General features: G+C 40.8%; 1 protein-coding gene across 1 annotated transcript in view; it reads right to left on the bottom strand.

Moving 5' to 3' along the window:
• Positions 1-19,268, bottom strand: part of htr2a (5-hydroxytryptamine receptor 2A) — a 70,858-nt gene extending 51,590 nt beyond the window's left edge. The window contains exon 1 of the mRNA XM_005813313.2: positions 17,630-19,268. Coding sequence (XP_005813370.1) covers positions 17,630-18,056 — 427 coding nt within the window. The 5' untranslated portion in view covers positions 18,057-19,268. The remainder of the gene's footprint in view (positions 1-17,629) is intronic.
• Between the last annotated feature and the right edge of the window lie 8,206 nt (positions 19,269-27,474).

The raw sequence follows: 27,474 nt of genomic DNA, 5'->3' as shown, positions 1-27,474 counted from the left end.
GAGGAATTAGAGTTTATTTTTTTCTTGCTGCAGGCGATCCGCTGCTACGTCAAGGCGATCCCTAACCGAGCGTCCAAGAAGCGTTTCTGTTGTTGTGTAACCCTCGTTACAGCCGCCCTACTTGTCGGGCTAAAATAATCAAAGCCCGAGTCTTTATCTTTACTGGAGAAAAGACTCTGGAGCGACAAAAAAAAAAAACGTTTCCTCAGCCATGTTTTAATCTGTTTAGCCTTTTCCAGTCTCGGTCGTTTTGTTCGGGTTTCCGCTTTTGATTCACGCCGTTTCTTTTTTTTTTTTCAGCGCCGCCGGCACTTCCGTCGAGACGGCTTGTGCTTCCGACGCTCCTTAAGTCATCAGGTGTTGCAGGAAGATAGAATAGAAACAGCATGACGACGGAGCGCGCAGGGGGTTCAGATCCCCTGGGAGAAGATCAGAAGTGGGGCCGTATTTAGGCGCTCGGCTGGAAAACAGACACTTTAAATATTCTTTGGCGTCGTTATGAACCGAGATCCCGGAGGCAAGAGAGAACTGAACTCCCTGCAGTGTCTCCATCTTAGCAATGAACCTCGGGATGAAGCCTTGGTTAACCCCTGCTGCTGTGATTCTGTGCTGAACACGTTCATCCAGCAGCCAGTTTGAGCACATTATGTCCAGATGTTCAGTTTTTATGACTGGATGTTTATGTAGCCAAGGAAACAACATCAAAGTTTTGCTTTTGTTGTTTTCATTAATTTAAAAATGATCTTTAAAGAGACATCATTATGTACTTTACAGCTATATAGTAGCAATCTAAAGCAACTATGTTACCTTCAGTTGTTATCAAAATGCTATTTACATTAAATAAAAAATATTCAACTTCACAATTTAACGCCTTAAAATTAGGCCTCTGTCTGTTTAAGAAGCTCCTGCTCTTTCTGAAACTCCGCCTTCATCACAACATGACTCCTCTATTAACCCTTTAGCAACGTTTTACCAACTTTTCACTGAGACGTAGCTCCTATAACGAGCTCAGCAGATGCTCAGTTCCACCAGGTGTTTGCTAATTGCTGCTGGCTAGTCTGAAGGAGCTGAGTGGGGCAGTAGGGCTGCTCTGTGAGGCGGAGGCTCGGAAGATTGGAAACTGCAGCGCAGAGGAGGAGCTTCGTCCGTGAAGGCGGGGCTAGGTCCACCCAGGGGTGTTGCACAGCTCAATGGTTGCCATGGAGATTAAAGGATTTCTCAAGCATGCATGAAAGAATCAAAGCAACACAGCAGCTATGTTTTAGTTGAGTGAATAATATTAACTAAAACATAGTGTTAGATTTTTTAAATTTAACATCCAAATTGACACATGACCTGTTTTCATACATTGTGAGATGTTACGACGTTTTCTGCTTCGATGACCTATAAGATGTAAGTGTGTGTGTGTGTGTGTGTGACCTCATAGTGGATGTCTAAGCCTCTTCTCATTGCAGTCACAATCTTAGGAGATAAAGGAGAAATGACTCCCTAACTGCTGCCTGTTGTGCCTTATTTTACTTTCTTTTTTTTTTTAGGTCTTTTGCTTGATGATGCAATGTAAACAGTCGATATTCACTTAAATGAGGTAATAGAAAAATGAAAAAAAATGAAAAACCCATTAAGACAGCGGCAACAGGAAGATATCATATAAAACAGGCCGGGGGAATGGAGACGAGGAACGCTGCAGTCATTACTGCTCTCTGAATGACATCGACAGAGATTGTGTGAAATGACAATAAAATCATTATTCTGCTGCTGAAACAGCCTCTCTGTCTTCTGCTTTCAATCTTTCGCTGGAAGTAAGAAATCTGCTGCAGGGATTTGAGCACATTCAGCTGCCGTCTGGCGTCAGCGAAGGGAGTCGGTGACACTCTGGTTAGCCGATAAGGTCTGTTCAGTCAGAGTGAGGTTTCTGAAGGGGTCGAGTGTCTTCAGAGGTCCAAGTTTGATCTTATTAGTAGTTTTTTTGTTGTTTTTTTTATGGTGATGCAATAAAGCTTTAGTCAAGTGAAAAAGAAAACAAATTAGGGGCACCTTGTGTTTTTCTAACTTCCATATGTTTAAACGTGTGAATGTGTAACTGGTCTTCACAATACGACAAAATGTAACAACATTTGATGTTGTTTTGTAAATTCATTATTGACATAATCATAATGTTACCAAATTTTTTAACTCCTCGTCTGCCACCCCCAGAACAATGTGTGATACCACACATGTTGGTATTGATCCGACACCAGGTCAGTATCACCGATACTTTTTGTTATTTAAGCTTCATGTGCTCAGGAGTTTTTGTGAGTGTTTTTTTCTCTTTTCTGTCAAGAATTTGGACAAGTTTAGAACACAATACTTTAATCACATATTCGTGTAATAAAGAGAAATAATAGAAAACGAATCAAATTTGTGTGCAATTTTTCTTAAGTAAGCCACGTGTGAGGTGTGATGTATTGAGAGCAAATCAAAACAAAGTCTTTTCTGTGGTTGGGAAATTCCGAAACAAAAAGAAAATTAACTTTCAAGAGGCAATCTGCAAGTACAGTATACATATTCACATTAGTGTCGATCCAATAATGATACCGATTTAATATCGATATGATCGATATTTTCAATTGACCCGCCCTCCTCTACCATAACAACACCAGCGCCTCATGACAGCTCCACACTCTCTCCTCTCCACCTCTCCTTTCACTAGGCGTGTGGGGTTGCCATGGCGCTGCTCTGTGGGGTTGCCATGGCGCTGCGGCCCAGGAAGAGCCTCAAAATCATTTTACTGTTGTAGACAAAACAACGTTCAGTCGCAGCTATTCACGACTGAACTGCTTTGAACAACAAAAGAATGTTTTTGCCTTTTGTATCCTATTTTAATAAACTGACCGTCCTAAAAAAAATTAAAACCCATTTAGTAACTTTTTGTTTTAAACGATCAATTAGTCGTCACTAATTCACAGCAACCCTGTAATTAATCGGGTTAAAAGTTTGAATTGTTAGAGAGCCCTAATAATTTTGGGACGACTGTGTGCAAAGTAGAGAACAGCAGAGTTTTCCAGCTCAGTGTAAAATTGGTCAAAATACAATCTAGTGGAAAACATTCAAGAAAAGGCTCAAGTTTACACAGCAAAATATTTTTGCTCATTTAGAATTTTTTTGTGAGCTTTGCTAACTAACAGAATGTATGTTTTTGGGTTTTTTGGCACATTCAAGTTACATAACAGCACCAGCCTCCACAACTAAACTGGTAAAAAAAAAAAAAATAAAAAAAAAAGCTGATGCATATGAAAAAAAACTTTTCAACGTAACTACATTCAAGAACCTTTTCAGCACCAATAACGCCGCAAACATTCCAAACGGAGGATTCCGATTCATATTTTTAGTTTGTTGACTGAAGACGGCTCAAAATCTGTCAAGTGATGCTGGAAAGACTCAGCAGAGCAGCAGATTAAAGTCTTTCCTGGGATTTCAAGGTCACAGATGGTGTGAGTGGAAGCAGCAAATCATGGAGGATTTTGAGCTTTCTTTACATTCTTATATATATATATATATATTCTCTCACTCCATGATTCGTTTTTGTTTTATTCTGAAGGACTGACACATGCGCGGCAGCGTGAGGTTGCTGAAGAGTTTCCAAGGAGGCGGCGATCAGAGGCGTGTTGTTAAAGAGGCCTTGGTTTTCCTGCAGAGTCACGTCTTTCATGGAACCCAGTTGAGTTTGTGAGAAACGTCAAACGGCTGACATTGGCCTCAGGCTGTCTGTGGCTGGAAGCGACAAAATACACAACATTTTCACAGAGAATTAATCTGACATCTGCTGCATTCCATGGATTCTGCGCCTTCTACTTTTTTTTTTAATTCTTTGGTTTAACCTTTAAAGCCTCGGTCGTCGTTCAGTAGATAACTGGACCTAGAACAGATAAAACCGGTTGGGCAAGAAGAAAATTGTCAGCTCATAATCAAATGAATCATAGGTTTGCTGTGAATTACACACATTTAATTACAATTAATAGTAAAAAAAAATAGAAAATGAGTTACTATATTAGTTCTACACGTTTTTATTAGGGCTGTTAATTGATTAAAACAGGCAAAATATGAAATTGTTTCTCATGTCTGATGCTTTTGTATCTAACAATGTTTGTGTTTTTTATTTTTTGTTGCGTCGGCTGTGAATCGCTGCACGTGAAATGAGGTTTTGCTGCGTCGTTTTGTCTACAACAGTAAAATAATTTCGGGGTTCTTCTTATGCTCTCAAGAGTTGCGGCGCCATGGCAACGCCGCAGAGCAGAGCCAAGTGGGAGGAGACATGGAGAGGAGAGAGAGAGTGGAGATGCTTTTAGAGATTACGTTTTGGATTAGATGGCAAATTAGCTCCATAGAGAAACAGCTGAGACAGAGATTAGAGTTACGGTCCAACTGCAGCACAGAAGAAGTCCAAAAAGTACGGAAGTTGTGTTAAACGCACATTTTTTTAAAAATAACTGCGTTAGAATAACGTGAACTAACACGCTAATTTTGCAAACACGTTTTTGTTTCCATGTACTGTCACAACTTTTCTCTAAAGTGTCTAAACTTTTCTCAAAGTTCAGTCCTTTCTGGATTTCACTTCCTGTAATCTCTCATCTGAGCCACGATTCTCTCTGCACGCAGCTCTCAGATGTTCTTCCCCATCACCTGCTTAAAGTCTGTCGTAGAGAGAATCCCTTTTTGGGAGCTCCTCAGTGAACGTCTGGACACAAACCATCAGTCAAAACAAAGGATTAAAAAAAATACACAATCCACCAGCCTTATGATAACGTCTTGACACCAGGATTTCCAAGAAATGTATGTGGGTTTCGCATGAATCGGCTTCTTCAATTTCGCTGCGGTGCAGACTGCTACAGGAGATCCGTCCTGCCCACAGCCGTCACCGGCTACAACAAAGTTTCAATTAAAAGAGTTACATTAGCTTCTGAATTGAATCTACAAAAACAATCTTTTTCACATTTAAAGACTAACTTCTCAGATCTTCATTTTCACTTTCATGGCTCACCAAGGCCATTGGCAATCCTTCTCTTCCATGAATGTTTGATCCTCCTGGGAACACGAAGCATTTGCCGCATACAGAATCTCATGTGGAGGCATGACTTCCTCTCCCTGACTTTCTAGACCTTGTTCTCTCTATACTTCTAATTACATCATTAATGGGAGAAATCTTCCATTAATGATGTAATTAGTGACCGTTTTTTCACAGATGAACATCAGAGAAAGCTACAGAGATAAGTAAAGACATTAAACAAAAATTTTTGGAGGGGAGGAATATGTATAATACCTGTATGTCAAAGCAAGAACATTTCTAAAATATATATGTATTATTCTACTGTATGATTCCATCTACTTTCTAATGCTCAATGTAATCAGCAAAAGAAAACAGAAAGCAATGCGAAAACTGATTTTGCAAGTTCTTTGTTTTTCTCTTTATTCAGGAGGTAAAACTTGTCTGAATCAGGTGCCGGCTCTAAAGCAAGCACTCCTGTTAAAATGTGTTTGGTTCCAGAGCGAAACGTTGCAGGATCAACAAAAGGCAGTGAATAATCCGTCAGGGTGAGCCTCATCCTGTACAGCCGTCTGTCCAAAGAATGAGGACAAATCTCTGAAGCTTTCACAACAGATGGTAGTTTCCTTCCCGTCTAATATTTCTGAAACCAAACAACCATTTTTTGTGTAAATGTCAGAAATCAAACCATGATAAGCGTTTTCTGTTTTAGGCCACTTTGGGTTGCCAAAATGTTTACTATTTGCAAAATACCAGAATATTGTGAGGGGACTAAACGTTTGAACTATCTTTAATTCAGGAAGGTACATTCATTTTCTATGTTTTGGTGAAACTGCCATTACACTGGATGGCCATTGGTGAAACATATTGGGAATCTGTGCACATCTCCTCCTTTGATCCTTATTAATAACATTTCTGGGGCTTCTTCTTTCACAGTGAGCAAAACCTTTTTTTTTTATTTTCCACTAATGTGGAAAAAACCCTCATAATTTTGTCATTTTGTTTCCATTAGGAAAAGCAATTAAAATCCCACGTGAATATGTTTGTTTTACGTGACGAGTCATTAAAATCACGGCATGAAGCAAACAAAGCGTTTCCATCGGCGTTTTGCGAAAAACCGCTTCATCCTAGCGCACAAACGTTTCATCGAAAAACAAGTTTTTTTTACAAATCGACGCATTTCCACTTAGCTAATTGATTTTTTCGCAATTCCAACTTGATCAACTTTACCGTTTGCACTGGTTCCATTTGAAGAGTTTGGCCATAAGCAGAAACGCCTTTGACTGCTCTGACCCCAGATATTGATTCATATTTAGTGGAGGAATCTGTCAGCTGCCCCGCCCATGAACGCCGCCGGCTCCACAGAGCACGAGTCTGACTCTGAAATCCATCCAGCTGTTGAGAGAGTTCAGCTGACATTAACGTAGCAAAAGCAACTTGCAGATCAACTCCATTCTCCTGCCTCGGGCCTTTATTGAAATATGCGTCTGCTTCAGGCGGTAAACTTTAAGTGTAAACTATTTACACTTAAAGGCCCGAGCTGGGGCGTGCCGTGGTGGCATAGTGGTTAGCGTGACCCATATTTGGAGGCCTTGAGTCCTCGACACGGCCATCGCGGGTTCGACTCCCGGACCCGACGACATTTGCCGCATGTCTTCCCCCTCTCCTTCCCCGTTTCCTGTCAGCCCACTGTCACATAAGGGACACTAGAGCCCACAAGAATACCCCCTGGAGGGGTAAAAAAAATAAAAATTAAAAAAAATAAAGGCCCGAGCCGCACAATAACACCAAATTATCAAATCGATGAATATCGTAATGTTGGCGTGTAATGAGATGATACGTCTTTGTTCCACCTGTATCGTCATAATAACGATTAACACTTTTGGGTGATCTATACCAGGTGTGGGCGTAAACGTTAGTAAAAGTCCACCTGATTGGCCAGCAGAGAAAGGCATCTCGTTTTCAAATTCTCTTACTGTCTGTAATAATCTTATCCTGATTACAAACAAAAATAAAAACCTCGGTTGCATCAACCAGTTATGCTGGACGGGCCAAATTTGTATCATCTTGAATTGCAGCTGGGGGCCTCACAAAATCAGCAAAAGGGCCACAAATGGCCCTCGGGCTGCATGTTTGACATCCCTGCTCTAGGGCAACTGATGGCTTCATTGAACCTCATTCAAAATAAATCCAACAATCCATTTAACTTATCATGAAAACACATTAGGGATGCACCGATATGAAAACTTGGGCCGATATCAATATCTGATATTTATATTGCTGTTCTGGCCGATAACCAATATTATATCTATTTCTCTAGTGTTTTAACATCTTCGGAAAAAAAACAAACAAAACAAAAAACAACCAGAAACAGATGGCAGCAAGATAGAAATAAATATCAGTTGTTAATATTAGTTTCATCAGGCCGATACCAATATGTTAGAAAATGACTAACATTGGTTTATACCGATTTTAGTGCCGATATGTCGTGCGTCCCTAGTCACCTTTAAATGCCAAAATGTTAACTGTGTCTGACTGGGAGTTGTTGACCTTTCCAAACCAGGAAAATAATAATAATGATAATTACCCCAATTTCTATTTCTGACTTCACTGTTTACTCCCCAAGTTTGCCAATTAGCTGGAAGGAATCAGAAGGTTTAGCAGTTTGTAAATGGTTTGCAGTGACATTATTATTGCTTCCCATGCAGCCCTGATATTTACAAATCATGACATTAGATGAGCTGCAGAAATTCAAAATGTGACACATGAATGCACCGACTGCTGAACTCTGTCGCAGCCTGAACCGTGAACTGTTTACCATCACCGTTTAATTAGCGGCATGATTTCAGAACGCAGTCGACCTCATGGGGGGTAAATCACTGAAGTTCCTTAATTTCTCCACGAAAACATGTAGAACCCGTCAGCTTAGAGGAGACGGCACCGCAAACTTAGCCACCATGGGTACAAATTGTAGTCAAGTTGAGTTACTGAAGCTGTTTTAAGCGTTGCAGCAGGTATCAGGAGGATTATGTAAGGCGAGAAAGCTCATCAGTCTGTCAGCTATGACAGCTCGTCCCAGGGGCAACGCAACGACAAAAAACACGGCGAAATAAACAGCAGCCGGCGCGTTGAGAAACGGATTTGTGTTGTCTGAGTTCGAGTCCGTCCCCACCGCGTCTGCACGGACACAGTGTAAGGTCCATCTCCAGGCTGCCCAGTGGACGTCAGACGCTTGTTTCAGACAAACAGCTTTGAACAACTGAGCTCAATCTCACTGCTAGGCCGTCTGTCAATAGACACGACGGACGAGGCATGAGCCGAAGCTGAAACAGATCAGCCGTTAGCCGGTTGGACGGCCTCGTAAGCCCCCCAAGCTGTGCACACTGATTCATATCAGATCAAAAATATTCAATATTTACAGCTGACACTGGAGAGAATATATGTTAAAGCTTCAGCCAAAGCTCGCTCAGATATAGTGCAACTAAAAAGTGAAAGAAGAGACGGCCCAGACTGGTTCCATAGATACACACAAACTATTATTATTATTATTATTATTATTTACAACAGGCACGCAAAGTGTTACTCAGTGTTAGTAGGATGTTTGATGTAGGACAAGTTACATGTCAGAAAGACAGAAAAGTCTCCTTTTTGACCTACCAGACCTCCACTAATCGAAATGAAAAACTATTTTCTGCTTTTTTAAAATCTGTTTCTGTTTATTGACGAAGCCCCCAACTGAGTTGACATTACAAATGTGTGCCAAACTTTGTCAATATTCCGCTAAAACGATTGCTCGATTGCGGCGCTTCCGTTAAAAAGGAGTTAAGTTTGTTTGTGAACGTCCTTAGTAGGAGGATGTTACTCCTGCTAAGACATCAGAGGAAGGAGGAAATTTGAATTCCAGCTTTATTTTGCTACATTTTTCTTAGCATCTCCTCTTATTAAAAAAAGTTTGATTTTTTTAAGCCGTCTTTCCACAACCACAAACGTCTATTTCTCGTTTATCCCTCATTTTTCGTTTTATTACAACATTTTTTATCTCCTTCCAGACAGTGTGTGCCTACCTTAGCTCTCTTAATCTCGTTTTTTTTGTTAGAACTAAACTTCCCCGGCTGAGAGTCCTATACAGGTTCTTCTGGCGGTAATTCGCTCTCTCAATAAAAAAAGGAAGGTTAGCCTGCACAGGCCTCAAGTAGCAATTCAGCTCCAATCACAAGGCTTCATTTAGTCAGAAGCCAAAGATTATGCTTCAATGGAAACTAATTTCAAAAATCCACCACTTACAGTAAATCACTTCAGTGACTTTGCAGGAGCTTTGACTGATGGATTCTATGTCTCCATGGCAACGGTGGCCGAGCTCCACACGGAGCCACCTGTTAGAGCCACGACATTAAATAAAGGAAAAGAACAAAAAGAAAAAAATAAAGCTGGAATTATAACGACTGAAATTTAAATTAATAAGGACTACTGCTTACGGAATGGGACAACTTTAATTAAAAATACATCATTTTTTTCATACCAGTAACATAATGCAGAGCCACAGTGAACAGGGACAGATTAAAAAACTGAATTATTACAAATTCAGCTTAAAGGAATATCTACCAAGCATGTTTATATTTTATTTTACAGTAGGAAAACCAGAAATTACTGTAAGTATCTAATATATATAACAAAAAACAGCCATTGTTTTGTTTCTTCATAGTTGATAAGTTAACTTACAAAACATGTAGCCTACAAGACCAGATAAGCACTTCATTATATTATGTATGGATGTCGGATGATTATACACACCTCTCTTGGTAATGACAAGTTAGATGGGTTTGTGGTAAAAAAAAATAAATTAAAATTAAAATAAAAAAAAGAATCCCTTTCAAATGTAGAAACGCTGAATGCAGGTGTTGCCTTCAATGAACGACAAAAGCTGCGTTTCCATTACAAATGTGCACGAAACGCTGTCAATATCCCACATGTCGAAGAAACGCAATTTCGAAATTGCTGAGTTTCCATTTGTTCCTCGCCATCATTCTCCTACTAAAAAAATTATAAAGTAAAAATAAAAACATCCTGCTTTCTTTCATCCTCCTCGTTTTTCAGGTCAGTGGAAACGAACGGTTTCTGATTGCGTGACTCGTATGAAGCCAAAAAAAGTGTTTCCTTTGCAGTTTTACAAAACAAAAAGCAATTTCAAAACGACACGTCGTCCCAGCGCCAAATATCAGAAAACAAAGCTAGCTACAGAGGATAATAAAGCACTTCTGGCACAAAGATAATCTTTACAGGGAATCATGGATCAGCTCAGTAGAAATAAGCAGATAGGAAAAAAAACTCTCTTAAAAAAACTTCACACGTACAAAATGTGAGACACATTTTGTCCCAGAATTATGAATAATTTAAAAACTTGGCTTTAAGCAGTCGGGTTTTGGTTCAGCAGATTGTTCTTGATAAACAGAGACGACTGCTGAGTCCCTACATTCACTTTGTGTAATCAGCATGGCCTGGAAACGATAACAGTTTATTAGTTTGTTAAGCCTTTTCACGCCTTAAAAAACTTTATTTGTTTTTTAAAAACAAACATGTCAAGAATGTTGTTCCTTCCTTTTTCCAGTCATTAAGTTGAATTATTTCACAGCCAGTCGGCTCTGCATTGATTCTTCCAGGAATCATTTTATTTAGTTATTAAACATTACTGCGGACTTTGATCAGATCATTAAAATAATCCCCACACCATCATGCTGCCACCACTATGCTGCGTTGTGCTGTTCAGGATGGTGCGCATTGTTGTTTTTTTCCCACACATACAGAACTAATCAATAAATTAGTTCTGTATGAATAGTTTGAATATTGCAGAAAAGTCCATTTATTTCGGAAACATTATCACTAAGAGAAACACATTAAATAGATTCAAATTGATGTATTAAAGCCTTTATTTCTGTTAATTACGATGATTTTTCTGCTTACAGGCAATGAAAATGCTTCAAATTTGAACGTTACACCAGATCAATAAACATTTAATACAGAAACGTGTGCTAAATGAAAAGTGTACTTAATACCTGCGGTTATTTTCAAAAGGTAATTTTGTTCTAAAAAAAAAAAACAGGCTTCATCTGAAAATCTGATTCCCGTTTTTAAAAAAATTCTGTCTCCTTTTTTTAAAGGTTTTTTTTTTTTGGCTCTATTGGCCTTTATTTGAAAAGCACTGAGACAGAAAAGTAGGCAATGAAAGAGGGAAAATATGCGACAAAGGTCACCAGGCCAGGAATCGAACCTGCGACGGCCGGTTACCCCCGGCGCCGCCACAGCAGACGCCGTCTCCTTTCTTTTTTGAAAATCGTGCTGCTGTGTGTCGGTCAAACCAAAACCCAATAAAATCCGTGGTAGATATGACTAAAGTAAAAATCTTCACCGCGTGTTTGATCTTTCTATGTTTTATGAATATAACAGGGCCTATTATTAGCAGGGATGACCCCGCTAATAATCTAAACTGTGGCCTCATTAATAACGCTTCCCAATCACTTTTTTGACATCAGGCCCATAATCTGAATTTGTCTCTATGCCTCAATAATCAGCGTGGCCCGACACCTGAAAACAATGTTGCGTTCGCTCCCTGAATCTGTAAACAAATCTGAGGCTGTGTAGGAACATTAGAAAAATAATTACAGCGCTGTTTGTCTTGAGTTAGCATGGCTAATTAGTCCTTTTGTCATCTCATTAAGAGCCGGGGGGAAAAGTGACTTCTGAAGCGCTGTAGGTCGTCCTGTTGAAAGCACTCTTCCATTTTTATTTATTTATTTGCTCATTTACCGCTCTCCTTCTCATGCAAATGAATTTGCTGTTTGGGTTTTTAAAGGTTTCCTGCGTGAGCAGCAGAGTCCTGAGAGGTGGAGGAGAAAAGGCCTTGCTGGTAAAAGGGCAACAATGAAGAATGCATTTTTGTAGGTAGGGGTGTGTGTGTGTGTGTGTGCTTCAGATTGTGTGACGGGAGAGCGACAGTTCAAGAGACGAGATGAGAAACGGAAGAAGAAAACGGAGGCGGCGGCTAATCCTTAGCCACCTGGATCTGAGAGGGGGATGACAGCGAGGTTCACAGGGGAGAAAGGGGCGGAGCAAAGGTTCTGGACGTTCTGTTTGTCTGAATGTCATGGACGGATGATGAGACCAGGTGCAGAGAAACTGTCCTCCTTTAAATGGTAAATGGACTGAACTTATACAGCGCTTTTCCAGTCATTTTGACCACTCAAAGCGCTTTACACTAGAGTCACATTCACCCAGTCGCACTCACAAATTTATACACCGATGCACAGATCGGTAGGTAATTTGGGGTTAAGTGCCTTGCCCAGAGGCACATCAGGAGAAGGCTGGAATTGAACCTACAACCTTCTGATCGCAAGACGACTACTCTACCAAAGAGCCACAGTCGCCCCTTAGTCAAATTCTGCTAGATTTCTGCCTCTTTTTTTATGAAAACGTTAAATTGGCATGTAAAGAAAATGAGCTTCATGAGTTGTAACCAGACTGCTGCCTTCAACACACAGATGGATTATTATGTTAAGGCTCATATTTAATAATTGAAATCAGAGACGGTTCGCTCAGAATTTGTTCGTCGACAGTAAATAAAGCGAATCAAAGCTAGTCCTGCCACGATAACGTGATAAGTTGTTCCAGAAGATATCACGATAAACGATAATATTGTTACTTTGAGGCCATTTTCAAATAATATAATGGCAATTGAATAATAATGTAAGAACTCATCCTCAGAGATCAATAAACATTTAACACGGGATCATTTTAAATATCCAAAATAAATGAACAAAAACAACAAAACAAATAAATTACGGTCTCTCTAAACACAACTGTCCTTAAAAAAAAATGGGTAGTTGAGACCAAGCACCAGACTGAAGAGTCTAATCATCCAGCTTTGGTAGGAAAAGAGAAAAACTACAGTATATATCATGGAAATGGAAATTATTGAGTTTTAATTTATCAGGAGATTAAATGATTTATTCCCTGACAGGCCTAATCAAAGCTGCTAAAATAAACTAGATTTTTACATTTCAAAATGAAATAATTGTAAAGTGCAGATATTAAACGGACATCTTTTATCACTGATGAGCAATATTAGCACACCTAGCATTGCTGACATCCGCAGTCTCTTCATGTATTTCCAGTAGCATGTAGAACGCAGAGAACGTTTCTGAACTCTAACATTTCCATATCCAACGTACCAGATGACCCTTTAAAGTTCAACATAAAAAAAACTAGAGCAACTTGTAATGCGTTCAGCCTTGCTGTTAGTGGCAGAAGAAGTCCTGCTCTTTCTCACCGTCCCGCAGCCTGAATGAACTGCAGACGTATGGAGGAAATTGTTTCCTTTAAGGCAGCTTGCTACATCTCTGTGCTTCCCCTCTCTTTTCCCAGCAGCAACATAACAAAAGTTGAAAAGCTTGAGAAACACTGAAACATAAATATTGCTCCCGTACTTTCAGTTCTGCTGTTGAATAACAAATAGTGCTTCACTCCATTTGTATTGGATGGAGTATGTCACTTCAATGTCAGAGAAATGAATAAAAACAAAAAAAAAACACCTGGAATCACAATTCCATTCTTGAAAATCAAAGTTCCTCACCACGGCATTGTCAAATTCCAATATGGCCGCTGACAACATTGGGGTTTTTACCCTTCTAAATGTTTGTGTCTCAGTAAATTATACACATGCATCTCAGTGTACATGCGCCTTTAGTGTTGAGATGCACAGAGACCCTAATACAGCTCCTATTGATTACAGTAGTTACCCTGGGAACTCATCTTAAAAACTAGCAAATGACTCAAGAGTGCCACTATGACGTCCTTGCCAAGTCTGACTTGCACGGCACAGAAAACATATGAAGTAAAACATGATTTAGATGGAACATATCAAAATAAGACCAAAAAACAAAATATAAACAACATTTACATAAACGAAGCCCATTAAAATGCTGTCTACATCGTTTTAAACTGTGTGATCGTGAGCGGGAATAAAAATAGCAACAGGTATTTTGTTCCATATGACACAGTCTGAGTGTAACAGGTAAACCTTCTATGGATGAAACTCGACTAAAAACCCACCTGTTTAGGATTGTATTTGAAACGTAATCAATTACAAATTTATTGATGGAACTTGACTTAATGTCGTGTTTTGATTATTGATTCTGTGTTGCATTGTGTTTCTGTGTTTGATATGATGTAAAGCACTTTGAAATGCCTTGCTGCTGAAATGTGCCATACAAATAAAACTTGATTGATTGATTGAACGTTCACTGCTGACAGGCTGATCAGAAACCACGACGAAAACACATAATTATGCAAAGTTTTACATTTTATGTGGATTTTGAAACAACTTCTGTTTTCTTTTAGTTAATCTTTTTGTTTTCTGGTGCGTTTCCACCACCTTTCGGTTCAGCAAAGCCTTTTGGATAGTTGAGGACAAAACCGAGAAACTCAAGGTCAAGCTCAGTCAAACTTTGCATACCAGCACAGTATCCCTGCAAAACATGCCTCATCCTTCTAGAAGACATATTCTTTTAGTAATCATCACAAAAAAAAGAGATCCAGCAATGTATACATCAAATTTGATCTTTAATAATTGACTACATTGTAACATTAAGCCTTCTCTATTCTTTCTCATCTGAAAACCTAAGAGTCAGGCTTCCACTGACAGATTTTAAAGACATATCTGACGACACGTCTCTGGTGAAACAATGCCAGCTCTGATCTCTGACACCGTCCTGCTCTGAATGACAGCCGTCAACCACCACCACCACAAGGCCGAGACAGCAGGAGGTTATTCCAGAATAAAGCCCAGAGGAACTCTCTGTAATTTAAATACATTACGTACAATACTGCATTTTAAGAAAGGCACTCCGATTTTTTGGGGGAGACTCAAACTGCAACAATTCCCAACCTGATTTTGCATGTGGATACACAGTTAGGCAACCTGCAGTCTGTTCCCAAAATGTTCCGTTTTTTTCAGCGTTTTTGCCTCCTGCCAATACTCACAGGTCCAACCTCACATTCCGGTTGAAGTAGTCAGATAGCATTCTCCAATCACCACATCTGAAAGACTCGTGAAAAAAAAAAAAGTGTAAAAGAAAAAGTTCACATAAACGACGAGGGTATTTTAGCCGGCATCTTAAGAATGTAGCCCATCTTCTTCCTGACATTTTCAGTTCACCTTTGTTCCAAGCAGCCACCATGTTGCTCTCATCACCACCTCCTAGAAATGTCTCTCTGTCTAACTCACACTAATCACTGGTGTTGGTGTCAGAGTACGCCGTGTTATTATTTGTACTTCTGTGAAATGTGAAGAAAGTGAGCAGGTTGTGAAATGGCAGACTGCGACGTCGCCTTTCCAACGGGGAATTATTTGTTCCTCGCATGCAAAAAAAACGAACAACACCTCACCTGAAATCTGATCTGACGGTAAAACCTGATCCAGCGAGGACAGGATGGTTTAGATTTGGGGTGTTTTGTGTGTTTTGCAGTGAAGTCCACATGTACAGGGAATCTGGTGATATAGGCATATGGAAGAAGGACGTAGCCAGTTTGACATCATTACTTCGCTGTTTTAATTATGATACACCGTGCAAACATTTTCACACCCCTTCACTTTCTCACATTTTGGTCCATTTCAACCTAAGACTTAAAAAAAAATTTTATTTCATAGAATAACCAAAGTATTTAACAATTGTAAAGTTACTAAAATAGAGTATGTTGTGAATTTTAAAAAATATTAAAATGTATGGTAAGCGTATTCATACCCTTACTGTAATAACCCTAAATGAAGTCCAAAGCTATCAGCAACCTACAGAAATTAAGATAAATGTCAAAATAAATCCAGCTGCCTCTGTAAAGGATACAAAATTTTGGTAGAAAATGTTATTCAACAAACAGCATCATGACCAAAAAAAAATATGTATATAAGTTTTGTTGTATAAATCTGGCTTAAGATTTAAACATGTTTCACAAATCTGGCCTTACTGAAGAACTGGAAGAAGAAATCCAGATGTTTTCCACAGTCCATGTGAAGGACACATTGGTCCTCAACATGTGGCATATAAGACAAAAATGTACCTTTTTGGCCTGCATACAAAAATCTTTATGAGGCAGAAATAGTTTCAGTCAACTTTAAACACATCGCCCCTGCTTCAACACATGGTGTTGGCTGCGCTGTTATGGGGTTGCTTCGTTTTGGAGATGTTGATGGAAAATGGGTGGAGCCTGTCAGATGACCTTAGACATCTGTCATTACCAAAGTGCTGAGTCCAAGTAGGCCGCTTTTAATTTGAAAACATGGCTTTTATTTGAAAGCAACATATTTTTTTTTCCTCCATCATCTGTTGTGGGTGCGTCATTGTAAGAATGCTGTACATCAACAAGATGTAAGCTACACTAAGAAATATCAGCTCGTGCATAGAAGGAGTCATACAGAAAGTCTAGCTTTGTAACAAGACATGGACATGAGCATTTACAAAAGTTAGAGCAGGTATTGATCTCTGGAACTACAGCTTTAATTTAAGTTATCAGACTAAACAGAGAAAAGTAGACCATGCTTATTTATGGCAATATCAAAAGCTGTGTCATTACGAAGTTGTCAAAAAAACAAAAACAACAACAACACAATTTTGAAATTGTGTTGTTTACAGTAAGTAGGAAACGGAATTAAAATCAGTTTGTTCATGCGATAAGTCGTTAGAAATCATGCCGCGCCATCTTCCTCCTACCACTTCCTGTAGTCTTCTTCAGCGTTTCCGCCAGTAGCAACACCTGGTTGTTGATCATGTGACACGATATGAAAATATGCAAAGCATACCAAATTTGATGCGGCCGGGCAAAAAAAAACACCTCATCCACGTGCAAAACCTTCACACGAAACCTTAGTTTTGTCGAAATTGCCTTGTTTCCATTAGTTGAATATTTTTTTCATAATTCCAAATTTAAGGTCAATGGAAACGCATCTGCAGTACCTGTGAAGAACTTGTGATCATCTGTCACGTAAAATCTTGACAGAATACACTCAAATTTGAAAGAAGATCAGACCTTCCAGGGGTGTGAATACTTTTACCAGGCACTGCTTTGCCTGGTAACTGCTTATATAATGCATGCAGTATTAACAGAGTCTACCTGTAGGAGTTTGTGTCTGTGTGGCAGAAACGTGGCCCTGTGAGCCTTTTCATTCATCTCTCTGCGGAGGCAAGTTGTGCCACTTTCTTTTTCCGTTGAAGCGGCACTCCAAATAAACACATCACTGTCAACAACAGGGCTGACCACCTCCATCACTGCTGCTCTCCATCTGTCCTCCACCACCACCGCAGAGCCAGGCATGCTTTCTAAAGCCTTTCTTTTCTTTCTTTTCTATTTACCACACTTCCAAACACAGGGTTAGAGGTAAACCTAAACCCAGAGTAAGGCTGATTTGTACCAGAAAAGAGTGACTGAAGCGTGCAGACAGGTGTAGTCAGTTTGGTCCTAAAGACATTCCATCCAAAGGCTGTGGGAGGCACATTGGAGTGGAGTCAGCAACACACCAAATGTCAACTTAATAAAAGCCCAATGTGAGTGACATGCGCGCCTTACCGTAGAGAATGGTCACCATGGAGACCGGCATCACCAAGATGCCGAGGAGCATGTCAGCCACTGCCAGTGACATCAAGAAGTAGTTAGTGGCGTTCTGCAGCTTTTTCTCCAGGGAAACCGCCAGGATCACCAGGATGTTGCCCATGACCGTGACGGCGATGGCGACCAAAATCAGAAGCGCCGGCCAGTTCTTCTCCACTTGTGACTCGGCGTGAAGGCAGCGAGATCCGAAGTCCGCCACGCCACCGCGCTGGGACCAGTTTGCCGCTTGCGTCTCGATGCCGTTGCGGGCGAGGTTGCTCCCCTGACACCTGAAGTGCGTCAAATTATCGGGCGAAGGCGAAGGCCAAGGGTTGGACTCCAGAGCACTGAAGGTCCTGATGGTGTTAGAGATCAACTCAGACATGTTTCTGCCACGCAGGTTCATAGTCTCACCCCAGTACCTCTAAAGAGGAACAGCCCAGACTGGAGTAAGGGAATTCAAATTTGAAGAAGCATTTCCTTTAAAATACCGTAAAGCATTGCAAAGTGCCTCTTGATTTATGAAGTACCCTTCAATGCAACAAATGTGTTGGGTATTCCAGCACCTCCGAGGGAACTGAAGCCTTGAAATGTCTGTCAGGGTCAACAGATGATCCTCCACAGAGGGAAACAAGAATAGCAGACTACTGAATTGAGAGCGAGAGAAAAGAGCAGCTGTTTGATCTTAAAGGATAATAGGGCGTTCCTAAAAATTTTATTGCTTGGGTGATACTGTCACCGTGTGTCTCAAGGGTCTGGAAAAATGAGCAAAAAACAAAGGAGACAGAAGTGCTTCAGGTACTGAAAAAAACCCAAATCCAAACCTGGGACTAGTATCTTCATGAAAAAGAGAGAAGAAAAAGAAGAACCTTATGAAAGGTGTTTGAACGGAAGTCGCAGGTTTCACATCCTTGAAGTCTGAGCTTGTTAAAGCAGCGCTCATGATAAAAATATTAGCTCTGTGTTTTTAAAGAATTTTAATTTTCTGTCTTGACAGAATTTTCTGGCAAATATGTTGCTTCCTGAGGACAAAATATGCACTTTGGAGAAAAAAAAACTTAAAAAGCTGGGTGGAATTTCCTAAAAAGCTTCCTTACCCCAACTTGTCCCCACACCTGTGAGATGGCATGAGCAGCTGACAGGGATGGACCGTGATCATGATTACATTCAACATGGCTTTGTCCGTGTGTCACTAACTTTCCCCTCTCCCTTAAGAAGAACAAAACATTTCACTGCTTCCTTTTAACCAGAATCAATGTCAGCCCGCCAAGGAATCTGAAGTATTCCATGTTTTTCCTACTCATTTGCAGATCCGGACCTCGGTGGAAAATGTCCGTCACTCTCACTCTCCATCCACGTCCGCCAACGACCTGAACGTTCCTGCGCGAACCTTCATGTTTCCCACGTGGCACATTCCCATGCCTCGTCACTTTCCTGAAACAATTTCAAAGTGGAGGAAGAAGGTGAAGAACCACGCGGCTGACTGAAGAGCTCTCGATTCTCCAGAAGAGTGTTGTTAGTCGGCAAGTTGTCAGTCGTCTTCCGTGGTGGCCAAGAGCTGAATGCTTCTCCGCTTTTGCTCTGCTCTCAGCTTTCCACATGCAGCCTCTCTTCCTCTCAGCGGGGATCTCCTTTCTCTCGCTCTGAGTCTTTCACTCGCTCCTTGTCTCTCTCTCTTTCTCTCTCTCTCTCTACCCAGGGTGTCTTTCCCTTGCATTGTATTGGCTGGCCCTCATTCTCTCTGATGTGTCTTGTTCTCTCTTCTATTGTGCCTTTCTGCACCCCCCCTTCCCTCATCGTGTTCAGTATGTAAATGAATTTGATTTGTTCCCTCTTAGGTCAACGGGCTTTACTGACATGGTCAGACTTGGATACTAAAACTGTGCCTTGCAAGTATTGGCACCCCTTGAATATCTCATGTTTTGTAATGGTACAACCTCAAACTTCTAAGCATTTTTTGAGGGGGATTTTATGTGACAGGGCAAATAAAAACAAAAGCGATTTCTGAATTTACCAGCAGTAAAGGAAGTTGTTGCTATGACTGATGAAGAACCGAAGGGTCCAGCATGATCGGACAGAAGCGATCCCTTATACCAGATTTGTTTGGCGTGTAGACATTATCTCAAGGTGTATTCATGGAGAGAATGGTTTCTGGTCAGGGAAACTCGGGCTCTTATCTTCAGTTTTTGCAGATAATGTCTGAATTCATGGTTTACTGATGGAAACATGTTGATTGCTCCGTCCATGTAGTCTTTGCCTTACAGTATGGCAGAATGGAGCGGAAGAAGGACCAATGGACTGGTGTTCATCTGCAGCACTGCAGGCATTGAATAGAAGATCATATTTGTCGTCCCCTAAGGGAAAATTTATCATGGACTCAAAGGTGTGTAGGGCACCGTGGCGGCTGCCAAAAGAGACAGTAAAAACACATTGAGATCAAAGGTCTCAATTTACCAGCCTGTATACCTTGCCAACCCTGACCAAGGTTAATGGGATGACCAAAAAGAATGAGATCTCAGATACCGGTGGTGGACATGGGCTTGCTTTGTAAAGTCGCCTGGCTCTGCTTAAAATAGGATGAAATTTCAATCCTCTGGTGGAAGCTATAGCAGGAGCTTCTAAGCCTCAACAGGAGTCAGTTGAGGTGGTTTAATCTTCAGATCAGGATGCCTCCTGGGCATTTCCTTTAGAAGTTTTGTGGGTACGACATAGGACACAACGTATCTATTCTACCCTGATAACAGGTTTCTGTCCCCCATAATGGGCTGGTTAGTGTCACTGTGCAGGTACTATATGCCTAGATATCCTTCCGTTACCTATTACCCCAAGTTTCAGATAAACAGAAGAGAATGGATAGTTTTCATTAAAGCGTGACAGAAAGAAATGCCACTTCCAGGTATGAAAACAGATGAATTAAGAGCCTGTACACTGCAGTATTGCATATCATTCAGGAGAGAGATTGCACACATTTGCTCTCAATATGTGGTGCCTGCTGGCTGTAATGTTTCCAGTAAGTTCTGACCAGTCTTGCACAGACTTCTCGGAAGAATTTATTCCAGTTGCTCTCTCCAGAACAGCCTCGACTCTGACAAGATGGAGGGTTTTCTCGCATAAACTGTCTGCCTCGGATCTATTTATAATGTTTCCGCTGGATTTAGATTTCTCCAGGAAGAAAAATAAATGTATTGGTGCAACTCCCACCAACAGTCAGATAACGCCGTAGTCTGGAATTACAGACTACGGCGTTATACAACGGCTTCTGTTGTATAATCAATTCAGAAGTTCTGATATTATAACAACTAGGCCTGTGACGATAACAAAGTTTGCTGGACAATAAATTGTTCCAGAAGTTATTGTGATAGACGATAATATTGTTGCAAGAGAACATCCTAAGAGATCGTTAAACTTTAAATTCTAATAAATATTTAACACTGGTACTGAAAGACATTTTAAATACATAAAATAAATAAACACAACAAGAAATAAAAATAATTTTGAAGTTTTTGTAAACATAGTTTCCTTTAAAAATGGGAGAGTTGAGACCAAAGCACCAAACTGAAGACTTTTATCATCCAGTTTTTGGTAAAAAGAGACAAACAATAAATAACGGAAATAATTGATTTTGTTTTAAATTATCATGCAATTAATTGATTTATTGATTATTGTGACAGGTCTAGTAACAACTGTAGCAAAGTCAATGCGATAATGAGGATCTCCATTCTGATCTAAAGAGAAGGCTTGTTCTGGTAGCAACAAATGAGCGACTATATAAATGAGCGAGTGTATTGTAAAAAAAAAAAAGGGTTACTAAAATTAGGGATGCCATGTCCAACATACAGCACATTTGTACTCTTCGCCTTTTGTGTCCCTTTTATCATCTTTATGTAATTAACATTTATCCACCACCCACTGGTGTCCATCTTGTTTTATCGCAGTGTTGTAAAACATAAACAAAATAAATTATGCTAACGATCCTCCTGGCTGTTTGCTCAGTTCCAGCAAAAAACGTGTTGATTGGTCAGATGTGTCAGCACTGCAGCGGGTTTTGGTCCCCAGCGTGTCGCTATAGCCAAATTGATCAAAAAATAATTGTGTTCCCTCACAAGTTTCTATGCATATTTTAGGTAGACTGGCCCACGCTGTTTGCATTGCAGATTTTAAATCACAGACCTAAAAACGTGTTGCAGGTGGATGGCGAGAGTCAGCTCATCCTCGCCTTGTGTGTCTGTCAGTTTTTGTGGCAACTGTTTGTTCCCTTTATTTTACTAAATCCTCTTAGGAAAAAAAAGGTTCAGTTTCTTTAAAGTCGTCTTTTAAGGCCTATGACAATAATCCACAGTGGCGCAGTTGGTAGAGCTGTTGCCTTGCAGCAAGACGGTCCTGGGTTCGATTCCAGTTTGCATGTTCTCCCTGTGCATGCGTGGGTTCTCTCTGCCAACCCTCCAGACCCCGTTAGAGACAAGGCTGATGGATGGATTAACAATAATCCCCGTCGATTTCAGAGAAATTGCGCCGTGCAGACTGTAAGTCAGGAAAGCCGTGATACAGGTTAAAATTTAATGATGCTCTCACACACAACTGAACATCTTATTTAGTCATCATGAAGCACTTCTCCACTTTACATGAGGAGTTCATATTCATTTTTAAATCATGGCTGGGGTTTGTTTGCAGACCACAAGTGAGCTGCTCTTTCCTCTATAGGGTCCTTCCATCTGAAGGAAAAACACATCCGTATATTTACAGTAGTAATATTACTTTTTAGTTTAGTTTGTAATATTCATAATGCACAATTTCACTCTTTTGGCATCTTCATTCAGCATACATCCAGGTTAGTCGGTCCCAGAGGCTGAGGCTGATAACTAGACAGAGATGGTACAGGTCCGAAGCAGATTTCTATCTAAAAACAACTTCAGTCTCTAAAACATTCCAGCTGACTATGTAAACAGTTTCATTAAACTTCAAACTGTTCACTTTGGGATGAACAGTTGTTTTCTTAAAGTGTTTTTCACACCTGATAATTTTATTCCATTGAGAACCAAAACTGCAACATTGGTTATATCTTCAGCTGGTGCGGTTCACTTTCACACTGCTCCGTGTCAAACGATCCCAACTAACTGAAAAACCTGTTGACCTCCTGGCCTGTGGTGGCGCTGCAGCAAGAACTACTGAGGGAAACAACATACAGACCTCTGAAGCATTCCCTTCCCAACAGAGCACATTACATTTACTGTAGGCGATTTACATCGCTTTACATGTAGTGTAAAGCACTTTGGGATTCTCTGGACTTAATAAGGCACAATACAATTACAGGCCATTTACCATTTTTTCATTTAGGCTCCCAGCTCTACGGTGAAACCAAACTTTACCTGACGTAAGAAAACTAAATGAAGAAATAGCTCAACCAGAGCGTTTCTTTGTGATCACTTTTACTGGCCCAAAGCCCAAACAAAAGAGGTGGGTTTGAATTAAGACATTAAAAAAGTATTGACTGACAAAACTTCACTTATACTTCTTAACATTATGTACTGATTTTTCCTCCCAATGCAAATGTAGCAGCAGCTTTAAAAAATTATCCCATTCAGACAAATTTGTATTACTTTTTATGAGACCAGTGTTAGGAAGTCTGTTTCTATTTTTGACTCTTTTCGGACTAGCTCATCTGACTTTATATGTACTAAAGGAAGATACTGAGATAGTTCACATATGAGCCACTTTTAACCCTTTTCACAGCAGGGGGAGCAGCAGATCAGGAGTGTTATTTTTGCTTTAGCTGTCAAGCAGCCTACTGTCCCGTTTGCTAGTGACAGGCAGACTTATTGTTTGTGAAAACTTTTGTCTCCTTGGCCCGTTTTAGCCTCACACACGTCGAGCTGTTATTGACTCAAACTCCGGTGTGTGTTCAGGTGGAAATTCAAAAAAAAAAAGAATAGCCCCCCGAGCGTTGAGACGTTAATAGGTCTGTGTCCAGGATAACAGAGCGGGGACACTGCTGTGCACGTAGGTGTGCTCTCTGACAGACCCTGTGTTGGGTGGCAACGGGGAGGCAGCTCTGAATGCGAGTCTCCAACCTGGTAATTTATATGCTCCTACCCCAATGCGCTTAGCAACCCGCCATTATTTGTTCATTTTTGTCTTTGTTGAAATTCGCCTCCTTTTTGTGTTAGGGATGTATAACACCGGCAACTAATTGTAGTGAAAGCAACAGCAGCTGTTGTTTCAGCTCCAAACGGATAGGTGAAGTCGCTCTCCGCCTCGTTGCTAGGTGCTCCCGATGTTTTCCTTTCATTTCCTTCGGGTGAAGTAGAATCAGTCGGCAAGCAGATGCTGTTAGAGTAAAATCAAAATGAGAATTGTAAAAAACATTTTCCCTCTGTGTGGCTCATATGCTTCCCCCCCCCCCTCCTTTACCGATTTCTCCCACTATGACTCACGCCTATTTAATGGACCTGATGTGCGCTGGCATAATTCATCTCTTTTTCATCATGTTTTTTTTTTTTTGTAGTATTGCTAAAGAAAAGGCCATTCTTAATAACAATCACACAGTCATTTAAGGAAGAAAAGGCTTTCATAGATGGAGCTTCAGATTTGTTGGCTCGTTGTGTTTTTGTGTAAAAACTGCTTCTGATAGGCATCGTTTTCCCATTAGTTGGTAATTGAGTTCTGACAATGGAACATACATGTGGTGAATTAAAATTAATTACTTAATAGTCTTCCTTGTTTGCCTCATTTCTACATTGTGATTCAAAATTGCTTTCCTTTGTGTGGAAGGACAGATACGAGGTTGGCAACAATTTCCCTTTTCAGTTTAACTCTTTACTCTTCAAAGCAAAGTCACAGCAACCGCATATTTTATTATATTTAGGAAGCAGATAGCCCTTCTTAGAATGATCACCTTCATGCAACGGAGGGCTTTGCAAACCACTGTGATCCTGTAGGGGCCACATTGTCCAGGACTTTGGCATATGGTGGAGTATATCCTGGTGAACTGGTCTTTGGGGAGGGACAGACGAGAAGTGATTCAGAATTTGATGAACCATGACAGCTTTTAGAGGTTACGTTTGTCTAAAATAAGGATACCTGGCATCCGCCAGGAGGACATCTAGTGGTCAAACAGAGTCCTGAGGCTCACTTGGTGCCGCCTGAAACGGCAGCAGGAGGCCGACTTCATGTGAGAAACGAGTAGATGCTGGGCGCAGTTTGAGCTGTGGGCCAGGTGAAGTAGGCAAGGATGATGGACTTTTACTTTTTCCTATTTGTCCATCAAATGGGTGACAAACAGGTGTGAGGATACTGACAAATACCCGGCTAAGAACCTTAGTGACAGAGTTCTCCCAGGTGGGCCAGGGAGTCATCTTTTTTGGGCTACAAGTTCCAAGAGGGAAGGTTCTGACTCTTCGTGCTTATGGACTGAACTGTAGTTCCGGCTATGTGATTTTTTTTAGTCAGTAATTGGTGGTCTGTAATCAAGGACACCTCGGTTCTGCTACTTGGGGACTTCAACACCCTTGTGGGCAATGATGGTGCTACCCAGAGGAGGAGTGGGACTAAATCTGAGAGATGGCTTGCTACTGAGCAAACCTACTTGCTCCTAAACAAACATCATGTTCGAACACAAGGTGGTTCTTAAGTGTACCTGGTACCAGGCCACCTTGGGTCAGAATTGGATGGTCAATCCTGTAACTGTATCTGCCTCTCTAGTGAAGAGAGGGCCAGAGTTGTCAACTGATACTTGCAAATAATTAGTTAGATTCACTGCTAGAAAGAGCTTGGGAACCCAAAAAAGTGGTTCAACTTGCAACTCCAGGAGATGTGTTCTCATCTTCCAATAAAAAAAAGGAACACATGGAATCCATATTGAGGATTGTCCATCGCAGATGCAGGTTTGAGGAGCTGTGACTTTAAGAACATTGCTGTGTATTATGGCTACAAGGAAGACACCAGTTGGTGGAAGCCAGAGAAGATGGGAGATTGCTTAGCTACTTAGCAGCAATGAGACAAAAACTGGGGTGTTGAAGGTCATGGAGAATGATTTATGGTAGGTGTGAAGTGACTGGGATGAGAGTCAGCTCATGTAAGAGTAAGACTGTGGCTCTAAACCGGAAACTGGTGCATTGCTCTCTCTGGGTTGGGGGTCAATACTTGCTTTAAGCTGAGGAGTTTAAGTCTCTCAGTGTCTCATTTACAAGTGACAAAAATACAGAGCATAGAACAATTTAATGAATTAAAATCTTGTCTGTTGCAAAGCAAGCATTGCACTTGTTTGCAATGTTGAAGAAAGTAAAGCTCTAAATGTACTCAGTCACTATCAACATCGAACGGAGTCAATAAGGTGGTTTAGGCATTTAGTCAGGATGGATCGTCTCTTAAGGAGGCAGTAGGGAATGATCCAAATCAAGTAGAGCTGATCAAAGGAGGAAAACGTTGAGCTTTTGTTTCAAATGCATCCTTCGTAAGTCATCGTGTCTATGTGTACAATAATCCGGAGTGCAGGTTTGAGTAGGTGTGGTATTGAGAACAGTAGGAGCAAACCGGGGGAATCAGACATGGATTAAAATAATCCGTCACAGATTAGTCGACTGCCTCACTAATCGTGACTTGAAGCGGTATTTAAAGTTTACTTTTCCTTCTGCCTATAAGCATCATTGTTGTCTCTCTCCATGTAAATGATTTCCAATCCACTCGGGACGCTTTTCCTCGAAAACTACATCAAAGCCTCTGCCGATTCCCCCAGAGTCAGACTTCGCTTTCCATCCAGTCCGTCTAAATCATCATCCTTTTCGCTCCCTTATGCTCCCTCTCAGTCAAAGGGGTAATTACAGTCGCCTTCGTCCACTTGCTGACTCTTCAAGTGTCTCTTGCACTTTCCATCATTTACTCCCTTTCATTCTCTTTCTGGCTGACTGACTGTCAACTCCACATCGCATTGCATTTCTCTCATTTGTTTGCTGCCCATCTCCGTTTTGCAGCGACAGCAGGAATCGGTGCCATGAAAAGTCTCCAGAAGGCACATTTAATGAATAATTAAATTTGGCTCTAGCGAACGGGGGGAGGGGGCTGTGCTGTGAAAGCGCAAACCCAGTTCAAAGTTAAAAACTTGGATTTGATAGATCTAACTTCCATGTAGAAACGGTACCGCCTGGCTCCTTCTGTGTTGTGTGGGGACGATAAGAGGGTCCCATCGCTAACATATTGCAAAAATATGTATGTTAGATATCCAGGACAGACAGATGCACGTTGGAGCAAAGAGTTTGTTTAGCATTTAGAGAGCAGCACGACAGAGATAAGAGAGAAAATGAAGATGATGCGAGACTTTGGTGACAGATGGACATGAGAGGAGGGGGGAGGACTGAGAATGAAAAAGAAAACAGCAGCCGGTATCCGTAACACACAAACAACACAATCCTCCAGAAAACTGTCCATGCAGACGAAAACACAGACGACGAAACAAAGAGTTGATGCACTTTGACTTTTGGCCTCTTCCGCAAGAGTAAAGCTCCCCAGACGTTCAGCAGAGTGAAACACAACAGTTATGACAACAAAGGGCGAAGGGAGAGCAGCTGAGAGCGTTTCAAGTCTGGTTTTCCAGGTAGATGCTCCCGTTTTACTTTCAGAGGCGTCAGGCTTCAGTTGCTGCTTTTTCCTTCTCGCCAGATGCGTTTCCAATACAAGCGTGCGTAGCAATTTGTCGATTTCCCGCTAATGTCGAAAAACACAATTTCGCAACAGCGGTTTTTCCGTTAAACAAGAAATGCAATTAAAAATCACGCATGAATGGGTTTCTTTATGCAAAAAGTCGCTAAAAAACATCATCCTCTTTCCGTTTC

Source organism: Xiphophorus maculatus, chromosome 7 (assembly GCF_002775205.1).
Source record: "Xiphophorus maculatus strain JP 163 A chromosome 7, X_maculatus-5.0-male, whole genome shotgun sequence".
NCBI lineage: Eukaryota > Metazoa > Chordata > Actinopteri > Cyprinodontiformes > Poeciliidae > Xiphophorus > Xiphophorus maculatus.
The sequence above is the reverse complement of the archived record's forward strand: the minus strand, read 5'-3'. Positions and strand labels throughout refer to the sequence as shown.